This window comes from Acinonyx jubatus, chromosome C2 (assembly GCF_027475565.1).
Source record: "Acinonyx jubatus isolate Ajub_Pintada_27869175 chromosome C2, VMU_Ajub_asm_v1.0, whole genome shotgun sequence".
NCBI classification, from domain to species: Eukaryota; Metazoa; Chordata; class Mammalia; order Carnivora; family Felidae; genus Acinonyx; species Acinonyx jubatus.
The window spans coordinates 134,162,475-134,178,370 of NC_069384.1; the positions used below are offsets into that span (position 1 = coordinate 134,162,475).

A 15,896-nucleotide genomic window follows, 5' to 3' on the forward strand; every position below is an offset into this window, starting at 1 on the left:
TTTTCTGTTCTTCTTCTGTCCCATACAAACACATTTCCATCCTGTGACACTTCCTCTTAACTCTGGAAATCTAAGGATCCCAATTAAAAGCCCCAGTTCCTCAATGACTAGATATTTGATGATATTAAAGAATGTGGTTATATATTTATGTGATATATATTGTGATTTGTTTTTAAAACTTTTTATTATATATCTATGTATACATGTATGTAGAGAGATAGAGTGTGTATAGACGGAGAGGTGGACAGACGGACATGATGCCTTGAATTTTCCTCAAAAGAAACTGGAGGAGTGGATTGGGTGGAGTTACACAAGACCATACATGTATTCATACTTGTTTAAGTAATAAACCCAGCTGCACACTTTTGATTTGTCTGTTCTCTTGTGTAATATATGAGGTACCTAATAAAATGTTTATTTCAATATGTAAATAAAATAAACTGAAAATAATTACATCAGAAGTGGGATACGTGATTTTGTAGAGTACAGAATCATGTTTTATGCACAGCAGTCTTTTGAGGATTTCTGTGGAAAATAGACTAAAAAAGATAAGAGATGAAAACACTGATGGTGACAATGATTATTTAATAAGCATAGCATCTAGCCAAATTCCTAGTAGTCACTAGATATTCAAGTATATAATGCCATACTATTATATAATGGGGAAGTATTTTTATTTTGTTCATTAAAAAAATTAAATACCTATTATGTGCCAGATGCCAATTTAAATATTGGTAATACAACAGTAAGACACAGGATGTGCAAGGGTGACACATGTAAAAATACACACATTTGCCTTATAGATGTGTAAATTTGCATGCTGTTAGTGATAAATTTTCTGGCATATGACAGTAAAGTGTCATCTAACAAAATGGGTTCCTTGTAACAGTTTTATAATAGATGGAAATAATATGTTTTGACAAAGGACTCATTTTCCAAAGTGACAAACTCTTAGGATGGTCCAGCATCACTGAGCGTAAAACACCAGCTCCAGGCTTTCATGCAGCTTAGATTCTCAAGTATTGAAAGCAATTAAAAGGCCTCAATATGCTGCACTCAGAATCAGTAAAATCAGACCAATACCTAGACACACTCTGAAAAATAATGTTTTGACTCTTATTTTGAAATAGTTATAGATTCACAGGAATTTGCAAAGATAGTAGAAAAAGAAAAAGAGGTCCCAACTGTTCACAATAGCTATATCTTATATAAGTATACTATAATATCAAATCCAAGGAATTGGCATTGGTACAATATGTGCGTATTAATTTATGCCATTTTATCACTTGGGTAGATTTGTGTGACCACCACCATACTCAAGATGGATAACTACTTTATGACTACAAATATCTCTCCTTTGTTACCCTTATATAGTCATACTCACCCCCTACCCTCCATCATTCCTAACCCCTGACTCCTGCTAAGCTGTCCTTCATCTGTCACATTTAGGATCATAGAAACATATATTTGTAACCTTTCAAGCTTAGTTTTATTCACTGAATATAATGCCCTGGAGACCCATGCAAGTTGCTGCATATATCAATAGTTTCGTCCTTTTTATACCTGAGTGGTATTCCATGTTACGGATATACCACAATTTATTTAAAAATTCACTGATGGTGGATATACCACAATTTATTTAAAAATTCACTTCTTGACTGTTCTTAAATAAAGCCTCTGTGAGCAATTTTGCACAGGCCTTTGTGTGGACATAGTTTTCATTTCTCTGGGATAATTGCCCAGGAATGCAATTGCTGGCTTGTGTGGTTAAGTATAGATTTAGTTGTTATTTTTGTTTTTCAAGAAACTGCCAAACTATTTTTCAGAGTGACTGTATCATATTACATTTCCATCAACAATGTGTGAAACATGTAATTTCTCCACGTCCTCACCAGCAATTGGTGTTGTCACGATTTTTCATTTCAGCTTTTCTAGTAGAATGATATCTCACTTTAGGCTCAGTTTGTTTTTACTTAATGGCTAGTGATGTTCATACTTTTTCATATGATTATTTGACATTCTTACATCCTCTAGTGAAATGTCCTTTTTTTTTTTAATGTTTTTCATGTTAGTTTATTTTTGAGAGAGAGAGAACAGGGGAAGGGCAGAGAGAGAGAGGGAGACACAGAATCTGAAGAAGGCTCCAGGCTCTGAGCTGTCAGCACAGAGCCTGATGTGGGGCTTGAACTCACAAACTGCAAGATCATGACCTGAGCCATAGTTGGAGGCTTAACTGACTGAGCCACCCAGGTACCCCGAGTGAAATGTATTTTTATGTGTTTTGTTCATGTTCTGATTAGATTCTTCAGCTTTCATGATGTTGAGTTTTGAGAGTTCTTTACATATTCTAGATATGTATCAGTCTTTTGTCAGTGATTTCAAAATATTTTCTCTCAGCCCATAATTTCTACTATAAATGTGCTAATTTTGAAGCATATATATAGTGTTAAAATTCAACAATAACCACAGCAGCTGTTTTGAACCAAGACCAACAAAAGATTTTTGTGAGGAAGACAGTGTTTGTGTCCCCGAAATTACTTAGAAATGCCTGCACATGGTGATCAAAAGCTGATCAAACGTAGTTGGGTTTATTGTTAGTTTCAGATTGTCTATAGACAACACTTCCTCTTATCGTCTACACTTGGTTTGCTCTGCTCTTACCACCCTGTCCTGGTGTCCCATGGCTTCGATAGACCCAGAGATCAGCAGGCTTTTGTGACTCTCAGAGTAAGAAAATTCACAGTAGAGGATTGTACAGTTCATCATCTGGAAAACCATAATAAAATATATGGTGTCTCTTGAAAGAAATGACTTGAAGATGTATCCCAGCCAATAGAAAGGATTCAAAATTATAAAGTAAAAAATATGGAAGTTACAAGTTTGTGTTTTCCATAATCGGTTGGGACTAGTTATATGTTAGTCGAGGATTCTTCAGTTCCTGGAGTAAACCAGGCCGAATAGCAATTCGCTGCATTTTTCTTCTTTCACTTCTAGTCATTTCTGTGTATCAGTAAATATTTGTCCTGGGTCACGTCCTTACTCCACAGTTCAGACAGTGACTCTCACCGTGTCCGATCACTACTTACACACCAACTAGTTGTGTTTATCCTGCCTCCGCGACCAGTGGTCAAGTGGTAACACTGCTGATGTAGGTCGGGATCTCTAGGCAGCAGCCCTGAGAAGGACAGTGCAGGATTTTTACCAGGGAGTCCTCTTAGGAACAGTGCTTGAGTAAAGGAAGAGAAGGGAGGGCAGAGCAGAGGGGGGGAGTTGGCCAGCAGGGCAGCTGCAACAAGGTATTGTGTAGACTCCCAAGTTCACCACCGGCTGAAAACAGTGGCCTTTGAGGTGGGCAAGGGGGGCCTCCCATTTCAGTCCCATATTGACCGGTCATTGGATGCAAGCTCCTCTGGGAAAGAGGGTCAGTTTGGTCAAGGTCACTTTCTACGGCTGGGAGCATCTCCCGAGTGGTCTGAGGACTGAGGTGAGGCCTCTGGGAAGGCACTCCCAGCAGCCGCAGGTCCGTCTTTTCGTTTTGAGGGGGCCTCTGGGCAGGGCAGTGCTCGCTGCATTCAGGACGACTCTGTCAGCAGCATCTCTGACTTTCTCACTTCCCATCACAGAAGCAAGGCTGAATTAGTGGCCAGTAACCATTTGCATTGCAAATCTTTTAAAAATGATTTTAGGGGCGCCTGCGTGGCTCAGGTTATGTGTCTGACTCTTGATTTCGGCTCAGGTCGTGAGGTCACGGTTCCTGAGTTTGAGCCCCGCGTCGGGCCCTGTGCTGACAGCACAGAGTCTGCTTGGGATTCTCACTCTCTGCCCGCTGCCACTCACACTGTCTCTCTCCAAATAAATAAATAAACATTTAAAAAATAAAAATAAAAATAAAAATGATTATAGGTATATTTAAAATTCATATTTTTACATATTTTACATTAAGTTTTTAATTTTAATTCCACCTAGTTAACATTCAGTGTTATATTGGTTTCAGGTGTACAATATCGTAATGTAACACTTCCATTATGTGTAATGTGTAATGATAAATCACCCTGTGCTCATCACAAGTGCATTCCTTAATCCCCATTACCTAATTAACCCATGCGCCTCCAGTCACCATCAGATTGTAACATTCATATTTAATGAACTGAGTTAAACACTTTTTTTTTTCTTAATTGGGTCAAGAAAGCTAAAAATCCAGCCTGTGTCCACTGACAAGATATTTTCCCCTCAGCCCTCTTCATTTCTAGGATCTATGATTATTCTTGTGTTAATTATGTTTGAGATTGGTTTATGTAATATGAGTTCAGTAATATTAAAATAAAAAAAAGCCTAGAACAAAATCAAAGAATAAAATTGCCAAAATTTAAATTATTTCTGGAAGAAGGTGTTATGAAAGACATACATTTCCTGCTTCATGCTGTTTTGCATTTCTAAATTTTATAAAATGTACATATACTAGTTTTTAATATTCAAGGAAAAAAGTGCATGTACTATATAATTGCAATTGAGTTTGTAAAAAATAAACACAATAAAAATTTGGAAGAAAATGCAGGAAACCCTTGATAATGAAAACAAACAAGCATATTTTTAATTTTTTTCTGTATTTTCCAAGTGAAACTTCTGTCATTCCATTAAATATGAGGTTTCCCTTGGTTACTGACAGATTCTCTATCAAGTTAAAGAAGATTCCTCCTGCTGCATGCTTATTATAAAGTTTTTCTTAAAATAATGAGAATATTTGTTATGTTTTTAGAAATGTTTATTTATTGAGATGATACTATGCCTTTTCTTTTTTATAAATCTGCTGAATAAAGATCCCCAAGTTGGACCCATGGTTGTATAAATGCCACATAAGCATGGTTCATTTTCTTTTAATACACTTCTGTATTCAGTTTACTAATGTTCTATTTAGGATCTTTGGATTTATATTCAAACTTATACTTATTTATACGTATGTTTTTGTATTATGCCCATCTAGTATTGGGGTCAGAGTTTTCCAGACTTGTAGATTAAATTCAGAAGTTTGCAGGCTTTTTTGCTTTCCAGAGCTTTAAAAGAATTATTTTTTCCTTTAAAGTTTAATAATGCTGACCTTTAAAACTGTCTGAATTAAGCATTAGTGGAGAGTGACAAGCAGTCTGGGTTAGAGGGTCTCTTTGTCAACTTCTTTCCAAAGTTACTGGTCTATCCAAGGTGATTATTATTTTGGGAGCCCGTTGTGGTGATTTTGCTACCTTTCCTTCAAAGTATTTGTTTAATCTAGAAGACTATGCTGATAACATTTTGCACAAAGTAATGTTACAATTTTTAAACTCTTCTAAATCCTTGCACTGTTAAAAATTGTTAATATTATTTGTATTGTCTCTGTTTTTTTTTTTTCTCTGCATACAGTTGCCAGGAGCTTAATTCTTTTATCTTCCTTTGGTTTTATTGATCATATATTTTTGACTTTGTTTTTTTTTTAATTTTTTAATGTTTATTTATTTATTTTTCAGAGAGATCAAGCAAGGGAGGGGCAGAGAGAGAGGGAGAGGGAAATCAGAGCTTGATGCGGGGCTCGAACTCACAAATCATGAGATCATGACCTGAGCTGAAACCAAGAGTCGGACACTTAACTGACTGAGCCACCCAAGAGCCCTTTAACTTTTGTTTTCTATTTCATGTATTTCTACTTTCATTTCTATATTATTCTAGTTTACTTTATTCGGCTTTCTCTTTGTAAATAATTATATTTTGTGGCTTGAAGAAAACCTCTACATGTTTTACATTTTAAATATCTATTTTGTTTTATGTACTGGAAATTTATATATGATAACTTTTAGAACACACGCACTTTAAGTGTTAATTTTCCTCGGATCCATCTTCAGTGACATCCATTAGGTTTAGACATTAAATATTCTTGGTAGTATTGTTTATTTTTTAAAACAACATTCATTCATTTCCAAAAGTCTGTAAGTTCATTTACAAATTTCTTTTTTTTTTTTAATGTTTATTTAATTTTGAGAAAGTGCGAGACAGAGCATGAGTGGGGGAGGGGCAGAGAGAGAGAGGGAGACACAGAATCTGAAGCAGGCTCCAGGCTCTGAGTAGTCAGAACAGGAGAACACATTAAGGCTCTAATATAAACAAATATATTGTAAAAGTATTTTACAGTGTAAAAGAGGGGATGTGAAGGGAAGTGGGAAAGAAATGGAGCTCAAAACTGAGAACGGGGGATGTGTGTTTTCCAGTGTATGTCGCTTTTGATGCAAGGAAAAGAGTGAAATGGTAGGAATAAAGCAGAGAAAATAAGGGTTATGTAGGAGATAGATCTATTTTGACTCAACAGGATAACACGGATAAGTGCAAACATGTAATCAGAGGCTACTGCTTAGTTAACCATGATCCATGGTGAGGTGGAAAGCACACAAGATTTCAAGTAAGATCATTAAGGATTCAAATATCCGTCCACCCTCTGCCCATTTTGAAATTGGGCAAGTTACAAGATTTCAGTGACCTTTCATTTGCTTTGCAGTAAATGCAAAAACTGATGCTTTATGAGAACCAAGACAGCATTCCTAGCCTGATGCCTAGAACATGAGAGGAGCTAAGGCAATATTATGAATACACAGTGTTTTGTTGAGAATTCCTAACTCACTGGAGTATAAGCATAACTTTTAATTTTCTTCCTGGAAATGATCCTCACTCGGTATTGCTCAAAAACTGAAATTGCTTCTTTAATCGTGCTGCTTACGGACATAGCACCTCGTCCCCTCACATATTACTCATTGACTTTTTTGAACTGATGATCACTTCCAGGTCAGTGAAATCTTCATCTTCTTCCTTTTGTTGGTTCACGACCGTTTTCATTTTCCTTCTACCTTGGCTTTCATGGTTCATCATTTTAAAGTCCCTTGTGCATGTACCCTTAAACTCTCTTGTACCTCCAAATTTTCTCTATATCCATCTGACAAAGCTGCAAACTCAACATGAGAACCAACAATACCTTTTCTTTGGCCTGAACACAAGTGGCTACGAACTGCTGGTATAATACCTACATTAGGGAGGACGGGAATCCCTCCAAATTTATTTTTAGCAGCCTCAAATGGGGCAGTCAAATTCCCCAAGAAATCTATCACTTTCCCTGCTGGTCTTGACAGTCCATCCTCTACAACAAACATTTCACTCATTCCTTCTTGTCTTCAAACTACTAGCTCCTACTAATTACCCATCATTGTTAACATTTGACTTCACCTCCAAAGTCAATGAGATAGGAAGGAAGGAAGGAAGGAAGGAAGGAAGGAAGGAAGGACCTCTCAGACAGGAGCTACTTCATCTTCCTGTCTTCAAACCTAATGTCCCCCTCCATGTATACACAATCAATGTCCTCCTTGCCTCCTGATAAAAGAGAGGAATGGGATGTCTCTTCCACCTAAGGACAATCACTCAAAGTGAGATGTGAAGACCCTCTGGCCCCTCTCTCTTCCTTGGAACATTCTTTTCCCTCAGATTCTCTGACACCACAATTATCCTTTCCCTCCTTTTTGTATTTCTCTTTTTCAAACTCTTTTTAGCCTCACGGTTGGCCTACTACATTTTGGAGGGCCTAGATTTTCTTCTGCCACGTTGAACTCTATTACAAAGTAATTTCATAATCCATCAAGTGACAAAGCCATGCAACTTTTCTAAATATTTCAAGTGTCAGCTTTGTCCTACCTCTACTGCTACCACCTGTTTCAGTTGACCTACCAAAATGGCTACCTGAGTGATTCCTAATGACCTCTGTGGATGCTTTCTATCAGTTTCCACACTGCAAGTTAATGTGCTGTTTTGAAAACTCAAATTTTCTGATGTCATTTGAATGCTTAAAACTTTGCTATGGGTTCATGTGCCTGAACTGTTAATTATCCCCCAGAACTCATCCATTAGTAATAGAACCCTCTCCAACTTACAGTGGAGATTCAACAGGGGACAAGGCTGCTCAGCTAGTGGCTATATTTTCTAGCCTCTTTGTAGCCACATGTGGCTAATGTTGTATGAGTAAAAGTGATGTGAGTGACCTCTGGCTCCTGACAGGATGCTTTATGCCCTCTACTTTACCTCCTTTTCCTCCTCCCCCAGGGGGGCTCCTTGGACTCAGACATGGAGGCCACTTATAAAGGATGGTAGAGCTGTTCCACCACTTTTCATTGCCATCCTGCACTGTGTTCCAGGAAAGGAAAAGACAGTGAGACAGAAACACACACACACACAGAAAGAGAGTCATTTTCTTATTCAAGCCTAAGCTATTCCCTGATTGATACTTTTACCATTGCCTTTGGAGTAAAAACCAAAATTCTACTGTGGCCTCAGAGGCCCTGGGTGATGGGCGATCCGTCTGTTCTGCCTGCCTCCCCTTTTACTTCTTTTCCTCCTGTCCTCTGTATCCTGACTCTCCTGGACTTCTTTCAGTTTTTCAGAGATGCTGAGCTCTTTTGTGCCCAAGGCCCTCACACCTTTTATTTTCTCTGTCGGAAATGTTCCTCCCTCTGCTACCCCTCATCTTGTCTTATTAACAACTAGTCCTCTTTCAGATTTTAACCCTAAGTCACGTTTCTTAAGCAATTGATGTCCCCACCCTCCCGAGCCAACCACCTCTCCAGAGCATTGGGTCAGGTAACACAGCTTTACCACTTTAGTCTTGTTCTTTTGTTGTTGTGAAATATTTTTTATTAAAAAATACTATATATATAAATATATGTTTATTTATATTATATAATATATATTGTTTATATTTAATGCATATATTAATATATATTAAATATAGAGTATATTACATATAATATTTAATATATTACATATAATGTTTAATATAGAATATATTATATATAATATTTAATGTATTTAATGTATGTATTAAACACTATATAATTAATTAATAATATATTAATATATAATCTATATATTATATACCCATAATAATATATAATATATTAGATATTTAATATATGATCTATTATATGATAAATATGCATAAATATATTTAATAGCTCTATTAAATATGCATAAATATATTTAATAGATATATTAAATATACATAATGTTATATATTATGTTATATATTGATATATATTAAATATATAAGATATATGTAAATTTGGTTCCTGGATGCAACTCCAACGCACATGTATGTGTGTTGATTATGTGTAGTTTAGTACAGCACATACATTCCCCTAAATATATGTTATTTAGTTTTGCATGTATATGAATATTATGAAAATATTGCCATGTTGTCTATTTTGTATTTCTTCCTTTTGAACTCATTATTATGTTTTTGAGACATTTCTATGGTAACAGGTAGGCACTATTTCAGTCATTTCACATTTATTCCCACATATGTCCATTAATAGAATTTGTATATCCTGTGTCATACCTCTGCCACAGTTTGTTCATACATTATTTTGTTTATGGACATTTGGCATATTTTAGTTATATGCACAAACACATGTCTATATTACATATATATGCATCTATTTATGTATTTGTGTATATGTGAACATTACAAATATTGCTATCATGAATTCTTTGTATATATTTTTTAATACTTATCCATTTATTTTGAGAGAGAGAGTGAGAGAGCATGAGCAGGGGGCAGGCAGAGTAAAAAGGGAAAGAGAGAATCCTAAGCAGGCGGTACAGAGCCCAATATGGGGCTCGATCTCACGGACTGTGAGATCATAAACTGAGACGAAACCAAGAGTTGGACACTCAACCTACTGAGCTATCCAGGAGTCCCCGCATATATATATATTTTTTTAAAAAATAAGTTGCTCCCTATTCTATTTGTGTGTGTGTGTGTGTGTGTGTGTGTGTGATTCAGGAGCCAATAACCCAGGGACATTTTAAATTCATTTCTTTGCTTGGGAGATTTTAGATCTCATAAGTAGAATGATTTTCAACCCCAATCCTGCACAAGGATTAAACTGTGACTAAAACTTTTCAAGGAAAACTTTTCTTCCTTTCAGAGCCAAGATCAAGACAGATAGGCTTTTTGTTTTGTTTTGTTTTGTTTATATTTCCCTTTGAGGGCCCCCTTTTTACGACTGTAAAATTGATGTTGCTCTATTTAGAAAATCACAGCTATTGATTAGATTTCTTCACTGAGAAGGAACTTGGCTTATTAACTGTCATAAATCTCTAATCTGGTCCCTTTGGTAGTTAGCATTGTAATTCCACTTGGCATTTTGATACCAACTGATAGATTTCATAATTTTGATGTGTGTCTGGTGAAGCAGGCACGTCCATTCACTGTTGCTGGGAGCCTAAATTGCTAGAATGAAATTTGGAATATGTATACCAATATTTAAAATGTACATACCCACACCTAGTAATTTATCTACAAAATATCCTGGCACACCAGAGCAAGGCCCTATGTGTTTAGGAATTTAATTGCAAGATTATCTACACAGATTTTTAAAAAAATCCTGACTAAACCTAAGTGTGCATGATAGGGAAATAGTAATATAAATAAATCTAGCTGTATCCTTAATACGGCATGCTCTTAGCTATTAAAAAGAATGTGAGAGAACTATAATGTGCACATCTAGAATGATTTGCAAGTTACTTTGATGTTGAAAAAAGAATTTGTAAACCGTTTTTATTGTAAACTTCCATTTATGCAAAGTAAAATGAGTATAAATGTGGATATAGGACATATATTAGATATTTTTCTGGAAAAATGTCAAGAAAAAACATTGGGAGCAGAATTAGGGATATGAATGTAGAACAGCAGGAAAATAGGAGTAAAATTTTTTTTATTTTTGGCTTAATGTTTTTCTGAACTGTTTGAAATTTTCTCAGTGCTCTTGTATGTTTTGCTGTAATTCAAAAATTAATGCAGTTAATATGATGACAAAAATATATAAATTGTAAAGGACCAAAATTAACTGTCATTAGGAGCCAGCAGATAATTTTAAGTGTTGAGAAACATGTACTGTGTGTCTTGAAAGGGAACTGTCAAAACCTGACTTTCTTGGGATGAAATGATGCTTTCGTTGGTGTTTAATGAGTTTTATTTTCCCCCAGACAAAGCCAAAGGAAGATCAAGGGCAGGGACCCACTTTGACTCAGCCCGGAGACGGAGTCGAGCGGTCCTTTATCACATCTCTGGGCACCTGCAAAGAAGAGAAAAGAACAAACTGAAAATAAATAATGTAAGTGGTTTGTGTGTACATTCTGAATGCTAGAGTTTCCCCTGGTACGATATTTGATTCACCAAAGAAAGGCTGCAATTATTTATTGGCTTTCCTAGATTTTTTTGCACTTTGGCTTGTGCTTTCCTATGAAGAATAAACTAGGAAAGGTCAGCAGTCGTGAAGCATTTCTGTTATAAAAGTGCTTAATCACAGTGTTATCACAGCATAGAGATTAGAATATTACCGTGGCCAGTACAATACAGTACTAGGGACGCTACGAATGGGGACATACTGGTTACATTTTATGAACAAGATGATGCAGCAAGTCCTATTACACATTCATAGTTTGTTGGTTAAAATTTCTCTGATTTAATTTTAGTTCCATTTATTCTGCACTTTATCTAATTTCACTTAATGCTTTTATCCAGAAGGACCATGAGCAAGTCAAAGTCATTACTCCATTTAAAAATTTACATCTTCTACAAAACAGAGTTGGAAATTTCACACAGTGGAACATTGGATGTGAAATTCTATGCTTTATATCATACAGTTTTGTCGAAAGTTGCACTCTTAGTAAATGACAGAAGGGCTACTTTCTGAAACCTGGTGCTGCTTATCTGTCAAAAGCCGCAACGAAGAACTGTGCCTTAAAAAGATGATCCTGTGCAGAGTTTTACATGAGTTCCAGGATTTCACACTGATTTCATAACTGATTCTTAGCACTGAGAGATTTCACTGAGAAACCCAGAACTATGTCTGTTTAGTTATGGATGTTCAAAGGTAATTTTGCAAATGATGGTAATATCATTAATTTGCATTGTGGATTCTTCAGAACATAAATCTTTGGGTGGAGGGGTGATGGGACTCTGGGTAGCAGGTACAAATACTTAGGGTCTAACTTACCAATGGCATTAGAAACATTACATCAAACAAGCAGAGCTGTCTTGGAATCGACCTAAGATCCAGAAGGTCTGGGAGTTAGGGACACAGGGAATTCTTTGGCATCTTACTTTTTCCATAGAAACCTCCAGACTCCCTAATACACATGTGTTGGCAAAATAGTCATGCATCTGATAATATAAAGTATCCGTTTCTCTGTAGTGAACAAAGAAAGATGCCTGAGCTAAGGGGAGTGGGAGATCTGACAAGAAAGTGCTGCAAACCGAGTCCTGCTTCAGTGTGATTTCTCTCTGGACACCACAACAAACTGCTTTGGTCCATCTGTGCTCTAGGACCACCACCCATGCTGGTGATGATCTGCCAGGCATCACCATTAAGAGTCACACGCTGTTTATTTTGGCCTGACTTAGTATAAAGATTTTTCTGGGGATCCCTGTGCCCCGATGTCATTGATTTCCAGAGAGTCCGGGGATAGACTTGAAAGGGTGGACACCACTTGATCTATGGATCCTTCCACTGTTTCCTATTTACATTCGCCTTCAGTTACCAAGCCAGCCTTAGTGACAGTAAACAAGTTCTAGGAAGAAACAAAGGTAGCCACATCTGGGCTTGATTGTATGCATATCAACCAACAAAGCTCCTAAACAAATACTAGCCAGAGATACTGTCATGTAGCCTTTAGTTGAGAATCATTTAAACACAGCAAGTATAACTAAGCTTCAAAATGTGTTTGCTGAACATCCTGTTTTTCCCTTTAGATCCAACAAAGTACAGAACAGTACTTAAAAATCGGATTTAAAAAATCATAATTCTCACTGCTTCGCTAATTTGCTAAATTGCCAATCATCTAAGAAATACAAACATGAGGGGGAGCATTAAAATAATACCTAGTAATTAAGGATGTCTAATCAACACAGCGACTTCAGCAATACAGGTAGTATCTTACTTCTAATGTGTAGAATCAGGACCGGCCCTGTTCACCATCTCTTTCAAGGAGGACAGAATAGAATGGCTAAAAGACAGTAAGAAGAGAGAAGGAAGAAGAGGAAAAAATGATCTGGATAGTTTATCAGCGGAACAATCCATTTGGGGGGAATTCTGATTATAATTCACACACAAACACAAATTCTCAGTATTTTTATAACTTTGCTATTTACAAATTCCTGTTACTGACATCATATTATTTGATTTGTACAACAAGCCAATACTAGGTATGATTTTTATTAGTTCCATTTTTATGATGCAAAAGAACTTATTCGAGATCTCAAAAGTAGAAGCAGGATATGGGACCCTGCTGTGAATCTTCTGACTCAAAGCCCTATGCCTTTGCCCCCTGCCCTGCGGCTCTGTGATACAGTTCTGTGGAATAGGAATGTATGATTCAACCCTAGGCAAATGAACTCATCAGGCCATTAAGCAACGTTTGTGAATCAGGATGTAACACCTTTCATTCCTGGCTCTAACTGCCTGGTACATCTCGGAAAAGGGACTTAATTTCTGCTTTTGTTTTGATTTGTTACTCATTTAAATGACAATTGATGATGCAACTGTTTCCAGCGCAAAGAAATGTAAAGATCTGATGAGAACCCTGGGAGCTTGAAAGCAAAGTCTTTTAAATGCCCAAATATTACCGGCTCGGTAACAATGGTCCTTGAAGGCCTGGGACTTAGTGCAGCAACTACAGAAACATTTTCCTATCATTCAAAAGTTAGTTTCAAAGAAAGGTGACAGGAATGGTTTAGGGAGCAGTTACTTTAGTTAGGTTTTAGCCATTAGCCATTGTGTTTCAATAATTCATAGGGTAGAGGTTAAACAGCAAAAAAACCCACCATTGATACTAAAGAACATGCTTCAAAATTAATAAATAACTTAGAACTGAAATTCAGAATAGTTGGTTGCATTTTTCCTTAGGCAAACTCGGTGTGTCAGGGTTATAAATAAGAAGTCTCTCTTCCTCGTACTTGCTAAAAACATACTTTCCAATTGTAAGACATTTTCTTCCACTCAAAAGGGTTTTTTTTTAATATTTTTTTAAATTTATTTTTGAAGGAGAGAGAGAGACAGAGCATGAGTAGGGGGAGGAGCAGAGAGAGAGGGAGACACAGAATCCGAAGCAGGCTCCAGGCTCTGAGCCATCAGCACAGAGCCTGACGCGGAGCTGGAACTCACGAACCGTGAGATCATGACCTAAGCCGAAGTCAGACGCTTAACCGACAGAGCCACCCAGGTGCCCCTCAAAAGGTTTTTGATAAAAGTTTACAAATCTGGTGGTGGGAGGACAAGAGCCTCTATTTTTTTCACTCAGGTTCCTGTGTCACGATGTTTGTGGGATCTGAGTTTAAAAAAAAAAAAAAAAAGACAAACCCTTCACAATTTAATCCTAATCTGAGATGTAATGAATTTTTATCTTTTAAAATAATCTTAAGAAATGTGTTTTAAATAACCTATAAAGATGAAATAGTGTCACTTATTTTCTGACTTGTGAAAGTAAGTAACACATAGCTGACTTTTTGTATCGGCCTCACTAATGCTTCATGTAATCAGCGTAATCCAAAGAAAATACTTCCTGAGTTTTCCCAACCCTCACTCCTAGAGCTGGCCTCAACTTCAAACAAGTTAAAATTTTAATCTCTGTAATACGGTAGCAAAAGACTTCCTCAGATAGAAATTGAGGTCTTCCCCCATGGCTTCTCTGTTACTGTTTTATATTTGAAAAAAAAAAATTATATGGGAATCCATCATGTCCTTCTATAAACAGAAGTACTTATCAACCTTCACGTAGTTAATACTTACCAACCCTAACTCTCCCTTCTCCTATGCACTTGCCTACACCTTAATAAGAAGCCCAACAGGTATACTTCACTCTCCTCTTCCCAGTTTTATGCCAAAGCCCACCCTTAAACTTGTTTCTAGAAACCAGAGAATGAGGTGAAGGAGGCAGGTCAAATACCAGGGAACTGAATGGAACGTAGATGTAATGACAGATGGGCATCAAAGGGCCATGTAGAAGTGGTATAGCAGTCCGTTACCATGAAATCCTGGCATTATGAGGTGCCTGTGTGAGCTGAGTGAGAATAGTAATAGGAAGTAGAAGCCTGTGTTGGGTGGGAATGCCTACCGAGGAGAGATATAAGATAGGGGGTGCATTAATATTAAGGCAGCAAAAATATTTGGTCACTGACATTCGCCACTAAAGAGCTACACATTCCTGATGGCTCTGACCTTTCTTGAATCCTCTAGTATTTCAGGAATTCCTGAACGTACCCCATCAACTTGTTCTTTCCCCATTGGCTGAAACAAGAAAACATACCATGACCTGCAAGTAACATGTATTCTAAAACTTTTAACTGTTCACTTCATTCAACTTAACTTTCAAATTTAAGTTTCCATTACCGATCTTGTGTTTCTCATTAATTGAGGTCAAAGCAAGGTCTGCAAGTACCTGGCCGTAGGCTTGTCAAATTTCCACACACGCTATTGTTGGGCCTCCTTTTGTCTCCTAACAGTAAGAATTGTTCATCAATTTGGACTGCTTTCAAAGTGACGTGCTTTTGCAGTTATAGAACTCCAGCAGTTCTGCATTTAATCAGCTGCACAGCGAACACTGCCTTTCTCCTCCTATGACCTGAATGACTCTTAAGTAACTGTTTCTCACTTTGCCGTCTTACCAAGGGCTAGCTAGTGTCATGATGCATCCATGCCAGTCAAGGGTGTGAGATGCAGGTTCCCAGCTTGAAACTTCACCAAAAACCACAATGCAAAATGCATGTAGTTAGCACCACCTGGTTATATTTTGGAAGAAATGTAAGTCGCGTTAACCATAGAATGATGATCATATAT

At 36.9% G+C, this 15,896-nt stretch overlaps 1 protein-coding gene across 1 annotated transcript in view; it reads left to right on the plus strand.

Annotated features, from left to right (window-relative positions):
- The window catches only part of KCNH8 (potassium voltage-gated channel subfamily H member 8), a 352,744-nt gene that overhangs the window by 192,408 nt on the left and 144,440 nt on the right, over positions 1-15,896 (plus strand). The window contains exon 4 of the mRNA XM_053221505.1: positions 11,047-11,174. Coding sequence (XP_053077480.1) covers positions 11,047-11,174 — 128 coding nt within the window. The remainder of the gene's footprint in view (positions 1-11,046; positions 11,175-15,896) is intronic.